The sequence below is a fragment of the Pseudorca crassidens genome, chromosome 19 (genome assembly GCF_039906515.1).
Source record: "Pseudorca crassidens isolate mPseCra1 chromosome 19, mPseCra1.hap1, whole genome shotgun sequence".
Lineage (NCBI taxonomy): Eukaryota > Metazoa > Chordata > Mammalia > Artiodactyla > Delphinidae > Pseudorca > Pseudorca crassidens.
Window position 1 is genome coordinate 9,931,144 of NC_090314.1, and position 15,018 is coordinate 9,946,161.

The 15,018-nt window shown below is 46.4% G+C and overlaps 1 protein-coding gene across 1 annotated transcript; it reads left to right on the forward strand.

The window, feature by feature from the left end:
• The first annotated feature begins 481 nt into the window (after window positions 1-481).
• On the forward strand, window positions 482-14,773 carry GSG1L2 (GSG1 like 2). The gene is made up of 5 exons (XM_067715656.1): window positions 482-776; window positions 9,028-9,075; window positions 10,107-10,259; window positions 11,525-11,636; window positions 14,515-14,773. The coding sequence occupies exons 1-5, from the start codon at window positions 482-484 to the stop codon at window positions 14,771-14,773; spliced, it is 867 nt and encodes a 288-aa protein (XP_067571757.1).
• Window positions 14,774-15,018: the final 245 nt, after the last annotated feature.

Here is a 15,018-nt window from a genome sequence, read left to right on the forward strand (position 1 = left end):
GAGTGACCAAATTCACAGAGAGTATCGTGGGTGTTGCCAGGGGCTGGGGGTGGAGGGATGGGCAGTTAGCATCTAATGGGGACAGAGTTTCAGTTTCGTGAGATGAAAAGAGCTCTGGAGATCGGTGGCCGAACGCGAATGTACTTAAGTGTGCACTTAAAAACGGTTAACGTGGTGAATTCTGTGTTATGCGTATTTGCACCACAGTTGAGCAAAAACAGAAACTGGCACCTCCAGCACCTCTCCATCGTGGGCGGGACAGAAGGGCTGACACTGTTAAAGCGGGGGCGTCCCAGCGCTATGCCTCCTCAGGGTACAGGTGCTCAGAGGATGCTGCACGCTGGAGAGCACCGGTTTCCCAGGGGGATGTGAGGGAAGATGTAAGAATGCCAGATGGCGGGCTGAGGAGGGGCAGGTACCATGACAAGGCAGGGGAGGGGGGCCCCACGGCTCATCCTGCCTCTGCACCCCGCATTCGGCCATGGACCGGGCCAGGCGACAGCGGGTACTGGCCCTCCTCCCCGTCTGCCTCGCCCTCGCCTTCTCCCTCACGGCCGTGGGCAGCAGCTACTGGTGTGAGGGGACCCGGCGGGTGGCAAAGCCGCTGTGCCAGGACCATCCGGAGGTGCTGCACTGCATCCACTACAGCAGTGGCAGCAGGGACAACGGGACCCAGGCCGTCCAGTACATTTGGGAGACGGGAGACGACAGGTTCATCTGGCGCAGGTTCCACCTGGGGCTCTGGCAGTCATGCGAGGAGAGCCTCGACAGCACAGGTGAGCATGGCCTGGGGGGCCCGGGGGGACAGGTGCGGGATGGCCACTAGGGCTTGAACCCCAGCTCTGCCGCTGACTACCTGTGTGTCCTCGAGCAAGGCTCTCCACCTCTCTGAGCCCCAGTTTTCTCACCTATAAAACAGGAACAATAGCTGTACCCATCTCTAGAGTTACCATAAAGATGAAATGACCGAATTCACTAAACACTGCACCAGATACAGGATAAGTGTTTATTACACATTAGCTTTTACCATTTCCTAGTGTCATTCAGTCTCTGGTGAATCTCAAGTGGCCCCCCACCCAACCCTAAACTGCATCCCCGCACGTTTAAGGGGTCTTGGAACAGAAGGTTCTCTTAGGAAACACACTCATCATCATTGGTGGGAAGGGAATCCCCTGTACGGAGCACATACCAGAAGTAAAACCATGAACAAGTCAGACCTTTATCTCAGGCAACCTTGAAATAACCCCAGCAAAGTAAATAGTGTTTTCTCAGCTCGCAAATGAGGAAACTGAGTTTCAAGCTACACAGGAGCAAGCCCTCCACCGCCACCATTACTCAAGCCTGATTCGTTGATGTCTTTTGAACTTCAACGGGCTTGACAGGGTGGTGGTGAGGGAAGTGGTGAAGGAAGAGGACAGAGAAGGGGAAAGAGAAAGCTATAATTTGGAGGACGTATTTCAGAAAACAGTGTTTTTACCTCGTGAGCAAGCGAGGAAGGAGGAATTCGGCAGCCTGGCTGCAAACCCAACCCCATGCTCGGGGCCAGGATGTTCTTCCCTTCCTGCTGGGAGAACACGGCCCTCAAGGTGGAAAGGAGAGGACCCCCACCCCTCAGCATGCCCACCCTGACCTCAGGCTTATTACATTACATCCTTGTACAGTTTTTTGCTTTTCCTGAAGTTTCTAATTGCCTTTTCTTTCCCCATACCCGTAGCATTAGTAGTTTATTCCTGAGGTCTAAGTAAAAGGCAACAAGAAGGAACCCTCTAAGATGCTGTGTGCCCCTCCCCATCACTGCCCCCGTGGTCACTGCAGAGGGGCGGTGCCAAGCCTTGCCCTCCCATGTACACAGGCCAGTGCCTGTGGCCTTTGCTCTAAGTGTGGTGAGGACACTGCAGCAGTACAAGGAGCTCAGGCTACCGGCGGGGCTCTCCCCACCTCTCTCCTCTGGGAAGTGCACTCTCTTCCTATCCGTCCACTCTCTCTACCCTCATGGACAGATGCAGGAGGCTCATGGCCCTGCCTCCTGAAGGGTCCTCAAGATAGTCTCAGGTTTGTGGTTTGGAAAATACAATCATCATACCCCTAGGCAAATTGCTTGAGAATTACCATTCCCTTTCCAAGTCCCCATCTGAGGGTCGCCTATTTCTATTTCCACCGCTGCATATAAAGAAAGCATGACACCAGCTATCAAATGGTGCACATCACAATCACCCAGGGAGTTTGTAAAAATCCAGATACCCAGCCCTGGACTTTCTGATTCAGCAGATCTGGGATGCGGTCTATAAACCTGCATTCCCTTTAAAAAAATATTTAACCAAGGTAATATTTACACATAGGTAAGAGATCAAATCATTTTGAAAGGCTTCTAAGAAAAACTAACAGTCTCCTGCCGCTTCCTACTTCATAACCTAGTGCTATACCCAGGGGAAACCACTTTTAGCTTAGTTCTTTCTTCTGGTATTTGCCTCTGCATTTCTAAACAATATGCTGATATTGCTATGTTAGATAGTATCTATTAGATGTTAGATAGTATCATGTTAGATAGTATCTATTGACTTCCTGTCATGATAGACAAGGATAAATTTCTCTCACCACCACATCCCATATCTGCCATCCTTCTAATATAGTCATATTGCTATTTTATTTAAATCAACAAACCAATAATTTATTTACACTATACACGGATTGTTCATCACAGAATCAAGAAGGGTGCTATCACTACCTTAAACTTCTTATACAGCTTTTTGCTTTTCCTGTAGTTTCTAATTGCCTTTTATTTCCCCATCCTCATAACATTTTTTTTTTTTTTTTTTTTTTTTGCAGTACGCGGGCCTCTCACTGTTGTGGCCTCTCCCTTGGCACTTTTGTCAACACACAGAGTGTTTACTACACACACACCCGTCTTCTCACGGGTCACATGACTGAAAGGTTTTTCGTATATGATCAGGAAGACGTGCTGAATTCTAAGGAGGGTTGATGTTTTCAGTGATTCATGGACAAAGCCAAGGAAAAGTAAAGAATGTATTTCTTGACCCTTTTCTGATTTACGTTTATCTTATATGCTTGATGTCCAACCAGAAGGAGGCTTTACCAAGGGCTTCGCTGGGTTTCCTCAACGATTACTCCACACAGGTGCCTTTTAAGGTACTCTTTGTAAAATTAAATGTGTTGATAGTCAAACAAATTTGGAAGATGTCGTAGACTGCCTTTCCTTCTTGGAAATTCACAATGCACATTAGCACATTAAAATCTCAATAAAGAAACCTGTTTATTCTTACATATCCCAGTGTTTCCTAAAATTAGTTGAGGTAGTAAAAAAAATATCTGTGTAGAATAAGGATTAATATCCTGTGAGACTAGTGTTCAGTGGAACACTCTTTGGAAAAGGCTGATCTAGAACATCAGACTCATTTCACAGATGGGAAAACTGAGTTCCAGAGGTAGACAGGCCCCACTGAGGATTGTATAGCTAGATTCTGATAGAGCTACACATGCAACTCAAACTTCTTAACCCTGAGCCCAGACTTTCCCTACAAACCCACAATACCCAAAACTTAACTGAAGGGCAATGGTCTTATAATTGTCAATGAATAAGTTTGTGCCCATCCATCTAAAAAGAATACTCCACTCACACTTTTATATATTTGGGGTTTTTTTCTTTTTATCTTTTTTTTTTTTAAAGGCAGACTGCCACGTGCAGCGCCTCATTTGGATGTGTCTGGAGTCTCGGAAGCTTGACTACCCTACGTTCTCCTATAAATGGACCTTGAGAGCTTGTCTGGAGGTTCTAGCAGGGGAGCGCAGCTACTCGTATACCCTCGACCAAAGAACGGTCCTCCTCTATCGGGGAAGGTCTTCCTCTTCGACAGAGCGTGCAGCTTCGGGAGGGACACAGATGGAGCGGTGAGGGAGGAAGGGGACGCCCGCCTAGCCAGCCAGATCAGCTGAATGAACGCTGGCGATGAAAGGGGTGACAGAGGTGGCAGCCAGATCGCCCTCACATCCTACATATTTCTTGATATAATAAGGTCGTCCAGGTAAACTGAGGTCTTTAAATATTGTCATCACTTTATTAAGAAGGAAGAAAGGAGGCCATTGTCCTCAGAACACCTTCCCCCCTCCCCAGAAACGTGATCACTGTGCTACAAGATGCCCCGAAAACAAAAAAGGTCAGAATTAAATGTTTACTAGATAATAACTAAAACAGTAGCAAACGTATAAGGAAATAAAGCAAAAGGCCTACATTAGGTTGCAAATAAATGCCTACAGAAGGTGGTAAGGGCTAGCGGGGAATGCCAGTGACCTTGAAGCCTCAGCCTTAGCTGAAGGGGGCACGTCTTGCTCAGCTCAGCCTTACGGGCTTGTGGGCTTATGAGCTCAATGTCATCAGTTCCTCTGGTTGTTCAGGGGAGCAAGCTATCTGGCTTTCCATGTGAAAACACATTGCCCAGGCCCAAGAAAGCATGGCTGCAGCGGACCGCAGCCTGGGGCCCCCTCGGGGAGATTACTCCGTACAAATTTCTGCTATTGAGTCTAATTTAGCACAAGTGCCTGGGAGAGTTGGGGGCAAAACAGGAAAAGACTGCAACTGGAGGTGGATGGAAGGCACCCACCCGGGGCTTTAGAGAGAGTGTCAGGAGAGGTGAGGGGGGCTGAGTAGATCTGGCCGTAAGGACTCCAGCCTGGGGAGGATGTGCAGGAGAGGAGCCTCGGGCTGTCCGGCCACCCCCAGCTCTGCTGCCCCCTGAGGCTTCCTGGATATCTTCCTTCTGAATCAGCTCCATCTCCATCCCCCTAAAAGTTGACCCTCCGGGGATCCCCTACCTGGAGTGCTATTTCCGGTGATCCTCTGTTAAGTCACACCGAATAGCTCTGCACCTTCTTCCTAATGCCTTTAAAGAGAGAGCGCATCCTCCGAAGTGAAGATTTAAAACAAAAACTCCTGGTTGGGGCAGCGCTTCGACTAACTGTTCTTCTTCTTGGACGAATGAATTAGTCAACAAAATGTGTTGATTTCCAATACTACGCTGTTCTGCTAAACTCAGAAAGTTCAAGGACAGAGGGACCTGGGCACCCCATAGTGGGTGGGGGCTTGGGGAGAACAGCAGACAGGTTTCCAGAGTCTGTCCCCAGCACTATGACACCGTTTCCTAGGCTGGCTGGCTGTACGGCTTGGCTGGTAAACTTCTGTCCAGCTATGTAACACCTGCCTGTCCGGCTTTGTGGGATTTATAAAGATTTTTCCTTTTAATCCTGCTGGGCTTATTCAAAAGGAACATCATTTCTGAGGATTCATATTAATCAAGGGGTCACTGTGGTCTGACCCTTCGCCCAGGCTAAACTCACCCTCCTAAACTATTGGGAATTCTCTTAATCTCCTCGGCCGGCCTCCATTTTCACTTTGCCCTGCCCCTGGCTCTGTACCTGGCCTCCTCTTTACTCCTGCTGAGATAAGGCAGCCCTCTTCAGAAGACAAGATAGACCCTTAGGCCTCCGTGTATTAAGTATAAAGACAGCAGGTGGTGATGTTGAAAAAGGCACTGGGTCCCGGGTGAGAAAATCCAGTTTCAACTCCTGATTCTACCAATCTGTTTGAGCCTGGCCTCCAAGTCTGTAAACTAGGGATATCTGTACTTGCCTTTATCAATAATTAAACACACCAAAAAGTGGAAGGCTGCTCTCAAGATACTTTCATAACTTTCTCATTGGAGGACTTTGATAAAACCCATTTTGCAGATGAAGAAAGCGAGACACAGAGAAGTCAAGGAACTTCCTATGATTCCTGACTGGGGCAGAACTGGCATAGAAGCCAGTTCTGTTGGATTTAAATGCCGCATTCTGTCCATGATGTCCATCTGCTACTCTCACTCCAGGCCTGGCTCACAGGGTTCTAGTGAGGAGCTGATGACATGATGTGAAAAAAGGACCCCCATCAGCCCCAAAGTGCCTTGCAAGAGAGCAGGTGCGAGTGTTGAGATTTCCCCAAGGCTGTAGACCTCCCTAGTAGAACTGGGGCGACCAGGACGAATGTTGAGCTACCGTGGCCATAACACTGCTATCAACCGAAAAAAAAAAAATGCACAACCTAAAAGCTGAGAATTATGTTTTATCTGGGGCATTACTGAGGACTTAAGCCTGGGAGACAGCCTCTCAGAGAGCTCCGAGGGGCCATTCCAAGGAGGAAAGGGGGGAGCCAGGATGTATAGGAGTTTTTGCAAAAAAACAGGTAATCAAACATCAAAAGATTACTGCTAATTAAAGAAAAACCAGGCATCTCAAGAAAAGGAGAGCAGCACTTTTCCATGTATGGGAAGATGCAAGAGTCTGGGCTTAATGAAATTCTTCCTTTGATGTGCCTCTTCACTATCTAGGGCCAGTATCCCGGTTTTCCGCAACATCCTTTGTTGACTGATACGGCAAGTGACATTCTCTGTCCACACCACTGCTGCCACCAAAAGCAGAGAATCAACCAGGAAAAATGTCCCCTTGCACAATCCAAAACGGACTTAATGAGAAGGCTGCAGAGGCCAGTGTGGCTGTAGATTGGCAGCTAGCTCCCTGATTCTGTTGCGCTTGGTCCCAGGCAGTGTACTTGTTGTGGACAGTTAGGTGCCACTTGTTGTGGACAGTTAGGTGACAGATGAATCCCTGCTTCCGAATCAAGCCCAGCAGGGCAGCTCAGCCAGATGGCGGTATCATAAACCCAAACTTTATTTCTCTTCTTCCTATAGCCCAGCAGAGGGGCAACGCAGAAGCATGAAGGAATGAGGCCCAAGGGTACTTGGAGGTTGAGCATGGCAAATCTCAAGGGTTATGGCCTTTGGGCATCTGTACCTTCAAAACATGCACCTGGCCATACATAGCATACTTGATGAAGCAGAAGGTGAATGCTGGCTTGCGCTAAGGAAGCAAAAAATGGGTTCTGCATTGGGAAGGCAGCTTGCGGGAGAGAGGACATGAAAGAAGAAGAGAGATCTAGACGTGAGGCTGGAGGAATGGGGGGAGGCTGTATGAGTTCTTGAATAGGAAAGTGATCTGGAATTTTCTCTTCTATAAGGGAAAATATATTTTCTAAAGTCCAAAGATGCTCCTCAACGTTACTTCTCTCCCTGAAAACTTCCAGAAAAGTTAGTTGACGTGATCTTTGCCCTCAAGGTGCTTACAGTCTAGTAATAAATAATAATTTATGCTAACCATAAGCAAAAAGGCCCCATTAGAACTCATTTTTAATTAATTAATTTATTTATTTATTTTGGCTGCGTTGAGTCTTCATTGCTGCGCGCGGGTTTTCTCTAGTTGCGGCGAGCGGGGGCTCCTCTTCCCGATGCGGTGCGAGGGCTTCTCATGGCAGTGGCTTCTCTTGTTGCGGAGCACGGGCTCTAGGCACACGGGCTTCAGTAGCTGTGGCACGCGGGCTCAGTAGCTGCGGCTCACGGGCTCTAGAGCACAGGGTCGGTAGTTGTGGTGCACAGGCTTAGTTGCTCCGCGGCATGGGGGATCTTCCCGGACCAGGGCTCGAACCCATGTCCCCTGCAGTGGCAGGCAGATTCTTAACCACTGAGCCACCAGGGAAGTCCCAGAACTCATTTTATTCCATTAAGGTTTAAGTGCACAGTAACTAGGAGAGCAGCCTTCCTACCTAGTATCTCATTTAATCTTCAAAGCAAGGCTAGTGTGGGGACTGTTGAACAGATTTTAGCAATGGGAAAGCCATTCCTTTGAAGAGTTAATGATCTATGCCCCTAACTTCGCCTCTTTTAGCTCCGACCAGCCCAGACTGGAAACAGCTGGATGCATCTCCGCTACAGCCGGCTGGGCTGCATTAAATCAGCGACATGGCTGGACCGCACAGGCGGGGCCCCTGCAAGCCCAGTTCTAGTGCTGAAAATGCCTCTACCTGTGTCTTCTTTACCATTTCTTCCTCTCAAATGTCCTTGGACCCACTCTTCCTAACTGTGCAGAGAAGAATCAGGCAATTTCCCAGGCTCCTCCCACTCTGCCACCCATGATTCATTTCGGGGCTGAAGTATGGAGAAAGTGGCACACCCACCTGGGACAGGATCCCAGAAGGTGATTTGCTGTGGTCTCAATCATCCGTCACTCACCCCCAAACCAGAATTGGGTGACATCCGTCCACTCAGTAGATATTTAAGGACTTAGCTCCTTCAAAGGGACTACACATCAAAAGTAGCAACGCAAGGTTTTCTAGCCGATCTGCGCAACGTGACAGATGATACAGGCAAAGCACACCCCCCAGAGCACAGAAGAAGCCTGGTGGTGGGTTCTGCCCTGTACTTGGTACACACGTAATAACTGCTTCCTTTCGCTTCCCTTCCAGAAAGCAAAATGGAGTACGAGTAATTGGCTCACTCGGTAGCAGAGATAGTTCTGATATCTGCTCTAATTCATTTTTTTTAATGATTACGAACATTGTCACTTGCTCTCTACCCAGAAAGAAATTATTTCAGACTCATATCATCATGGTGCTGTTTGGGAAGTCAAGTACCCCTGGTCTAAGGCTTGCAGCATCAGTCCAGATGGGCTAAGTTATGCTATAATAACAGACAAGCCCCAAGTCCCAGCAGTTTAAGCCAACAAATTCATTTCTAGCTCTTGCTGTTTGTACTTTTCAGCAAGCAGTGTCTCCTCACTGGAGCCACTCAGGGATCTAGGCAGACAGAGACTCCATCTGGACTTGGGCTTCTGTGACCATGGAAGCAAGAAGATGAGAACCTTTAGACAAAACACGGGCTCTTAAAACTTCTGACCAGAAGTGACCTCCTCCCCCCATTTCCACTCCCAATTCTTGGCTGAAGAAAGGCACACGGCCTAGCCTGGATTCACTGGAGCAGACCTATATCATGATCCCCCAGGGAGGTGCACCACCTGTTGGGGAGCAATAAAGCCACACTCCCCAATCCTTGTTCAAAATGACCTGGATACACTCAAGGGATCTAGAAACACAGTTTGCCCCTAATAGTCAAGGTTCACCCTACTTGGGCTTCTGTCCTCTTTTTCTTCTAGGTGAAAAGTGTAGGAGTTTCCAGAGTCTCATACCAGCTGAAGAACGAGGTAAATACCTTCCTCACGTTCTGACCACCAGCCCTCCTCGCACTTTGGACAATTTCTATGGTTTTGGTTGGGTTGGGGGAAAAGAGGAAAGAGTTATTTACGGTTTTTCTACGAAGTCAAGTCCAAAAGCCAGAACCACTGGCTCTTTTCATGTGCCCTGTAGTCAGTAATGCTAGAAAATGTTAAACCACCAACTTTGCGGAGGAGAGGGGAAGCCCTGATCGGTAGTGTTTGGAACTTTCCAGGGAGTAAACGCTCCCACCATGGCTGATTTCAAGCTACCGATGTGAGGTGACCACAGAACAGGAAAGAGATGAGTCTAGCTCATCACTTCCTATAGCGTTTTTTCTTTTCTATGACACTCATCAAATTTGTACTTACTTTCTTAGTATCTGTTTTCCCAGCTGGAATATAGCTTTTGTGATGGCATGGACCACATCTGTTCCATTTATTGCTGTGTCTACACAGTACCTAACTACCTTATAGGAGGCCTTTTGCAAATAATAGTTTCTCTCCCTGCCCCCTTTATTCACTCCCTTCCACATCCAACGCAGTTTCTTGAAGCTGCAGATGAGGTCCCACCCAAAGGGTAAATCATAGGCTCACACAGAAACAAATGAGATTTTGGTATCTCGAATCAGGGCTCCTCAATGCTCAGATTCCTTTGCCCACCCTGGTTAAGTGGATCCTCTCCTTTAAAAGACAAAGATAATGTCTTCTGGTGGAATCAAAATAACACTTTAACTTTTGAACTAGGCCATGGGACCTCCAGTACCCCTCAGCTCCCCACATCAGAATTTTGCTTAGTGCTTTTTCCCTTCCAGCTAACAACAATCTTTACAAACTTCTCTTTCAAGCCCCGGGACCCCCCTTTCACTGTCAGCTTTCCAAGACTCTGCAGAGGTATCTGTGGTTTTTCACCCCGCGGTGCTGGTTTTGTATTTTTTGTTTTAGAAGTGAACTAACTCAAAGGACTAAATATCCTAGTACTTCTAAGTTCCCAGCGTCTCTGTCATCCTTACATTTCGCAGGTGTTTTGTGGCTGTGCATTGGGGCTGAGGTCCTGAATATCCTTCTGACGTTGACAAGCGCCATCGTCCTGGGCTCCAGAGTGAGTTATCACAGCTCTGGATTCCACTGGCTCAAGGTGGATGCCTCTGTAGCCATCCTCATGGTGCTTGCAGGTACGTTCCCCAAGCGCATCATCAGAACAGGCAAATCCCCCACAGCCTGCCCCAGAGGGAACTGGCAAAGCTCCAGGCTGGCTCTTCCTGTCGCTAGCCCATTCAGCAGGACATCTGGTCCGCGGGAGAAGCTACTGAATTAATCCCATTGGTGGAAGCAATGGGTGACTGATGAAACAAAAGGGGGATAGGCACAAATGGAGAATAAAATTTATCAGTATGTCTCTGTCACAACCCTGGGAAGGGGGTCCACTGGCTCTAGAACAGAGATTGCTTTGTTTAGTACGATGGTTAAGCATGAGTCTGTGGAGAAATCCTCCCTGCGTTCAGATCTCTCCTACTTAATGGCTGTGTGACCCTGGGCAAGTGGCTTAACTTCTGCAAGCTAGCTACCTCAAAAGGCTATGGTGAAGACTAAATAAGAATGCACCTAGTATATAGTAAGTACTCAAAAAAATGGTAGCTTGTTAAGAATGATTATCCAAGTTTGGGGTCAATATCCCACTGAAGATGATCCCCAGTTGGTCACTGCCTGCCATACATTTATTAAATAAAAACATAAATGTAATGGGAGTCCCTGAAAAAGAAAGACAAAACAATAGGACAACTAATATTTAAAAGCAAAATTCAAGGAAATTTTCTGGACCAAAGACCAAAATCTGTATATAGAAAACTCCCTCCAAATACCTGACAAAATGACACAGTACATTCAAGTCCTAGACACATCCCACTAAAACTGTTCAAGGAAAAAAAATCCTCTGGCTCTCCAGGCAAAAAGACCAATTCACCTACAAAGGACAGAAAACCACACTGGCAACTGACTTCGGTTCCCACTAATTATTGGCTATGCAAGTCTACTGTGGCCAGAATATGTTCAGATTTTTATGCAAAGTTTTTATGTGTCAGCGAACAATCCACATTCTAAAGAATAACGGGACAGAACTCGGTCAAGTATGGCTTAAGGCCAAACGTACCTCAAGGACCTCCCCGATGTGCTGGGAAAGAGAGGATAGAAGATTGATGTCTCTGAGCATAGTGACACAGGGACATGATAACATAGAAAGGTGTGGTCTTGGGAGGGATGACATGGCAAAGGAACCTATACCACTGCGTAGATCGGTGACTCTAAGAGATTAGTGTACATGTAAAACATGAAGGCTGCTTGGAAGGGCTCAAGGAGGATGCTAGTGGGCTCTGGACATCCAACTCAGGTACCGTAGAGAAACTACATTCTTCACTGTGGCTCACAAGCTTTCCTCGTGCAGGGCTCCTAGCCATGGTGGCCCACATGATGTACACAACCATTTTTCAAATCACTGTGAACGTTGGACCGGAAGATTGGAAGCCTCAGACGTGGGACTATGGCTGGTCATACTGGTGAGTTGCTGGCCATGGTGCTCGAGCCCCGAAGGACCAGCAGGGAGGCACACAGGTCTTGTAGGACCACTGACCTTGGTCATGGTTCTGCCACCTGCTACTCTTGGATTAGTTTCGTAATCTTTCTGTAGCCCAGTTTCCTCATCTGTAAAATGATGTACCTGTCTCAGTTGTGCTTATGGGAATATAAAGAGGTTATGTTGATAAAGTTCTTGGCACAGAGTAAAGTGCTCAAGAAATAGAGGTGGTGCTGTTACTTTCTTAAACACAGCTTAAGGGGAAAAGTCCTGCTATAATTCCTAATAAATACTTCAATGAGGAGAGACCCAGCCCCTGATTCTAACGGAAAGACAGGCCATGACACAGAAGTTCTAGCTCTACCAGAAAGACTCGACCATGTCACACAAGACCACAGGGGTTCTCTTTGATGTGGACCTCCGAATCCTGGCTGCATCTTAAAATATATATATACATATACTTACATTTTCCTCCTCTATAACAACCTCTTGTGTTACTTTCTCTTTGTAAAACAAGTGTCATGTTCAGGGCTCACTCCCTCATCCTACTATATACCAGCGTTTGGCAAATACATCTATGTTATGACTAACCATAAACTTCATGATTTATTAGATTTTGAACGCTTCTTCATCTTTGAAATCTGAAGAAGTTAATTTTTACAAATGTTTCTCTTTATACCATTTCCTCCACTTGTCACTTTAGCTGTCTCCCTCTGAGCAGGTGCCATTGGTCCTGAGGTGACCTCACCAGCACTGCAGTCAGGAGTACAGCTGCTCTAGAGCTGAGAGGGATGTCAGGTGGGTCAGGATCTGTGGCCAATTTATACTGAGGTCCTACTGCTGTGGATGTAAAAGCAAATCCCAAACATCATAGGAGTTTGAAAAATGGTCTGTTTGTTTCCAATGCCATTTTGTTTCCTATTGCTTTCAATTTCTTAATTTTCAATAAAAGAAATACATACAACTAGTTTTTAAAACTCAAATGGTACTAAACATAACAATCTCTCAGTCCCATCTCTCCCTGCTCTACTCTTCCAACCCACCAAAACCCTCTGTCTTCCTGCTCCGCTCTGGAATGGAGCTGTCGAGTGGAGATTTCCCTTTGCTAGTCCCTTGTTTCCTTGTGTCCTAGGTCCTGTATCATTATCCTAGTTTACAACCACTTTTTTGTGGGAGCACATCCTCCAGTAGCTTCTGAAGAAAGGATTCAATGAGAGATAAATTATTTTATTCCTTGCATGTCTGGAAATGTATCTTTTCAATGCTCCATCTTGATTGATAGTTTGGTGGTATGTAAAATTCTTTGTTGAAAGTCATTCTCCCTTAGAATTTTGAAGATGTGTCTGTTTCCTTCTAGAATGTATTGCTTCCATCAAGAGTCCAATACCATTCTGATTCATGTTCTATTACAGGTAATCTATTGTTTTCTACTCATGATAATGTACCTTGAAGGGGATCTTCTTTCCGTCACATTCATTCTTCTTTCATGTGCTTGGTGAGCCCTTAAATTTGAATATTCACGTCCTAGAATTCTGAGAATTCTGTCTTTGATTTTTCCATTCCTCAGTCTTCTGCTCTCTTTTCAGAGAATTTTTATGAGTTAGATATCGGGTCTATTGGATTAATTATCTAGATGTTGTTGCACCTCTTATATCTTCTATCTCTTTTTGGTATTTCTGAAAATTTTCTTTCTATTTGTCTCCAACTTTTCTATTGAATTCTTATTTTGAATCTTATTGGACTTTCCAAGATCTTCCTTGTTTTCCAGTTGTTCCTTTTTCATATACCCTGGTATCGCTTTATTGATGGAATATCTTCTCATATTTCTCTGAGGATATTAATCAAAGAGTTTTCTTTTTGTTGCTGTTTTCTTCTCTTCCTCATTTTATCTTTTTCCTTCAGATTCCTTTCTTTCTTTTTGCGGGGGGGGGGAGGATTTGGGTTTTTTTTGGCCGTGCCCCATGGCATGTGGGATCTTAGTTCCCCAGCCAGGGATCGAACCCTGTGCCCCCTGCATTGGAAGCATGGAGTGTTAACCCCCGGACCACCAGGGAAGTCCCCAGATTCCTTTCTCTTCTGTTTGTTGTTGGGCCTTTCTCCTAGATCTTGGTATCCTTGATTGTCAAGTCATATTTAAGGATGACTGGAAACCCTGGAGTGGGGCTGGAACTTAATAACTGGTAGGGTTTTTGTAGCTGATTGGATATGGAGCTATTTATTTTACCTGGGAATTCCACCCCATGAAACATACACACATGTCAGTTTGCAGAGGTTCTCAGCAGCCACTCTTCTGGGTTCTGTGAAAGATGAAAAGTGTAGACTATCAACTCAGAACGCAATAGGCTTCCAGAGGATAGGGATATAAAAATAACCATGCCCAGTGCCAGTGTCCTGGGTTAGAGACAACAACAAAAAGTAATACATATGTCAGCAGATACTATGCTGAGTACTTCCCATGCCCAGTGCCAGTGTCCTGGGTTAGAGACAACAACAAAAAGTAATACATATGTCAGCAGATACTATGCTGAGTACTTCCCATGCCCATGTGAATTCCTCACAACCATCTGGTGTCCAGCATTGCTATCATTCCGGTTTTGCAGATGAGGAAACTGATCCAGAAAGATGAAGTCGCCGCTTCAAGGTCCCACAGTTAGTAAGAGATGGGTACAAACCCACAGTGCAAACTCAGCACAATGACTCCAGAATCGCTTCTCTTAACCATCAACACGTTGCCTACAACAACACATTGGCTGCTCTCTGAGATCCAAATTGGGTAGAACCAGCAGCTAATGTTCCACCCCAGCAGGAAGCCCTGGAATCATAGCCCTACACCCTTTCCTAACTGTGCCTTTTGTCGACAGCCTCGCATGGGGTTCTTTTGCCCTGTGCATGGTGGCATCGGTCACGGCCACGAGCAGATACACGGCAGCCCGTGTGGAACTGGCAGAGAAGAAAAGCGTGCGGAAGGGCAGTCAGCTCTCTCAACACAACTTCCAGGAACCCGAGTCTTCAGAAAGTGTGTGGGAAACAGAAGCTGCTCCCAGCCCCGCTGGGCGTACCCTCGTCAATATATCTGAGCACCTGCCATCAGATTCCAAAGGCAAGGTGTCCGTGTGCTAGCCAGGGTTCATGGCTGCCAGATCTGTACAGGCAGACAAGCCAGGCACTTATGTCCACAATGAACATCTTTGGAGTGGGCTTCCCAAAGCTGTGGTCCAAGTAAACCTTCCACCTGCCATCTTACCCTTCACTAAACACCTTTGGCTTCAGTTTCTGATTCCTGTTAACATGTCAGTATCTTTAAGTGACATAATATTTATAGACTATATCAACCATTGATACTCTAGTATAAATGAGCATCTCAC

Bases quoted from the DNA above. Each gene is read 5' to 3' on its own strand.
- GSG1L2 (XM_067715656.1), top strand. From the start codon at position 482: ATGGACCGGGCCAGGCGACAGCGGGTACTGGCCCTCCTCCCCGTCTGC. The intron at 10,260-11,524 runs GTACGTTCCCCA...TTCCTCGTGCAG, and splicing joins CATCCTCATGGTGCTTGCAG to GGCTCCTAGCCATGGTGGCC. The intron at 11,637-14,514 runs GTGAGTTGCTGG...TTTTGTCGACAG, and splicing joins GACTATGGCTGGTCATACTG to CCTCGCATGGGGTTCTTTTG.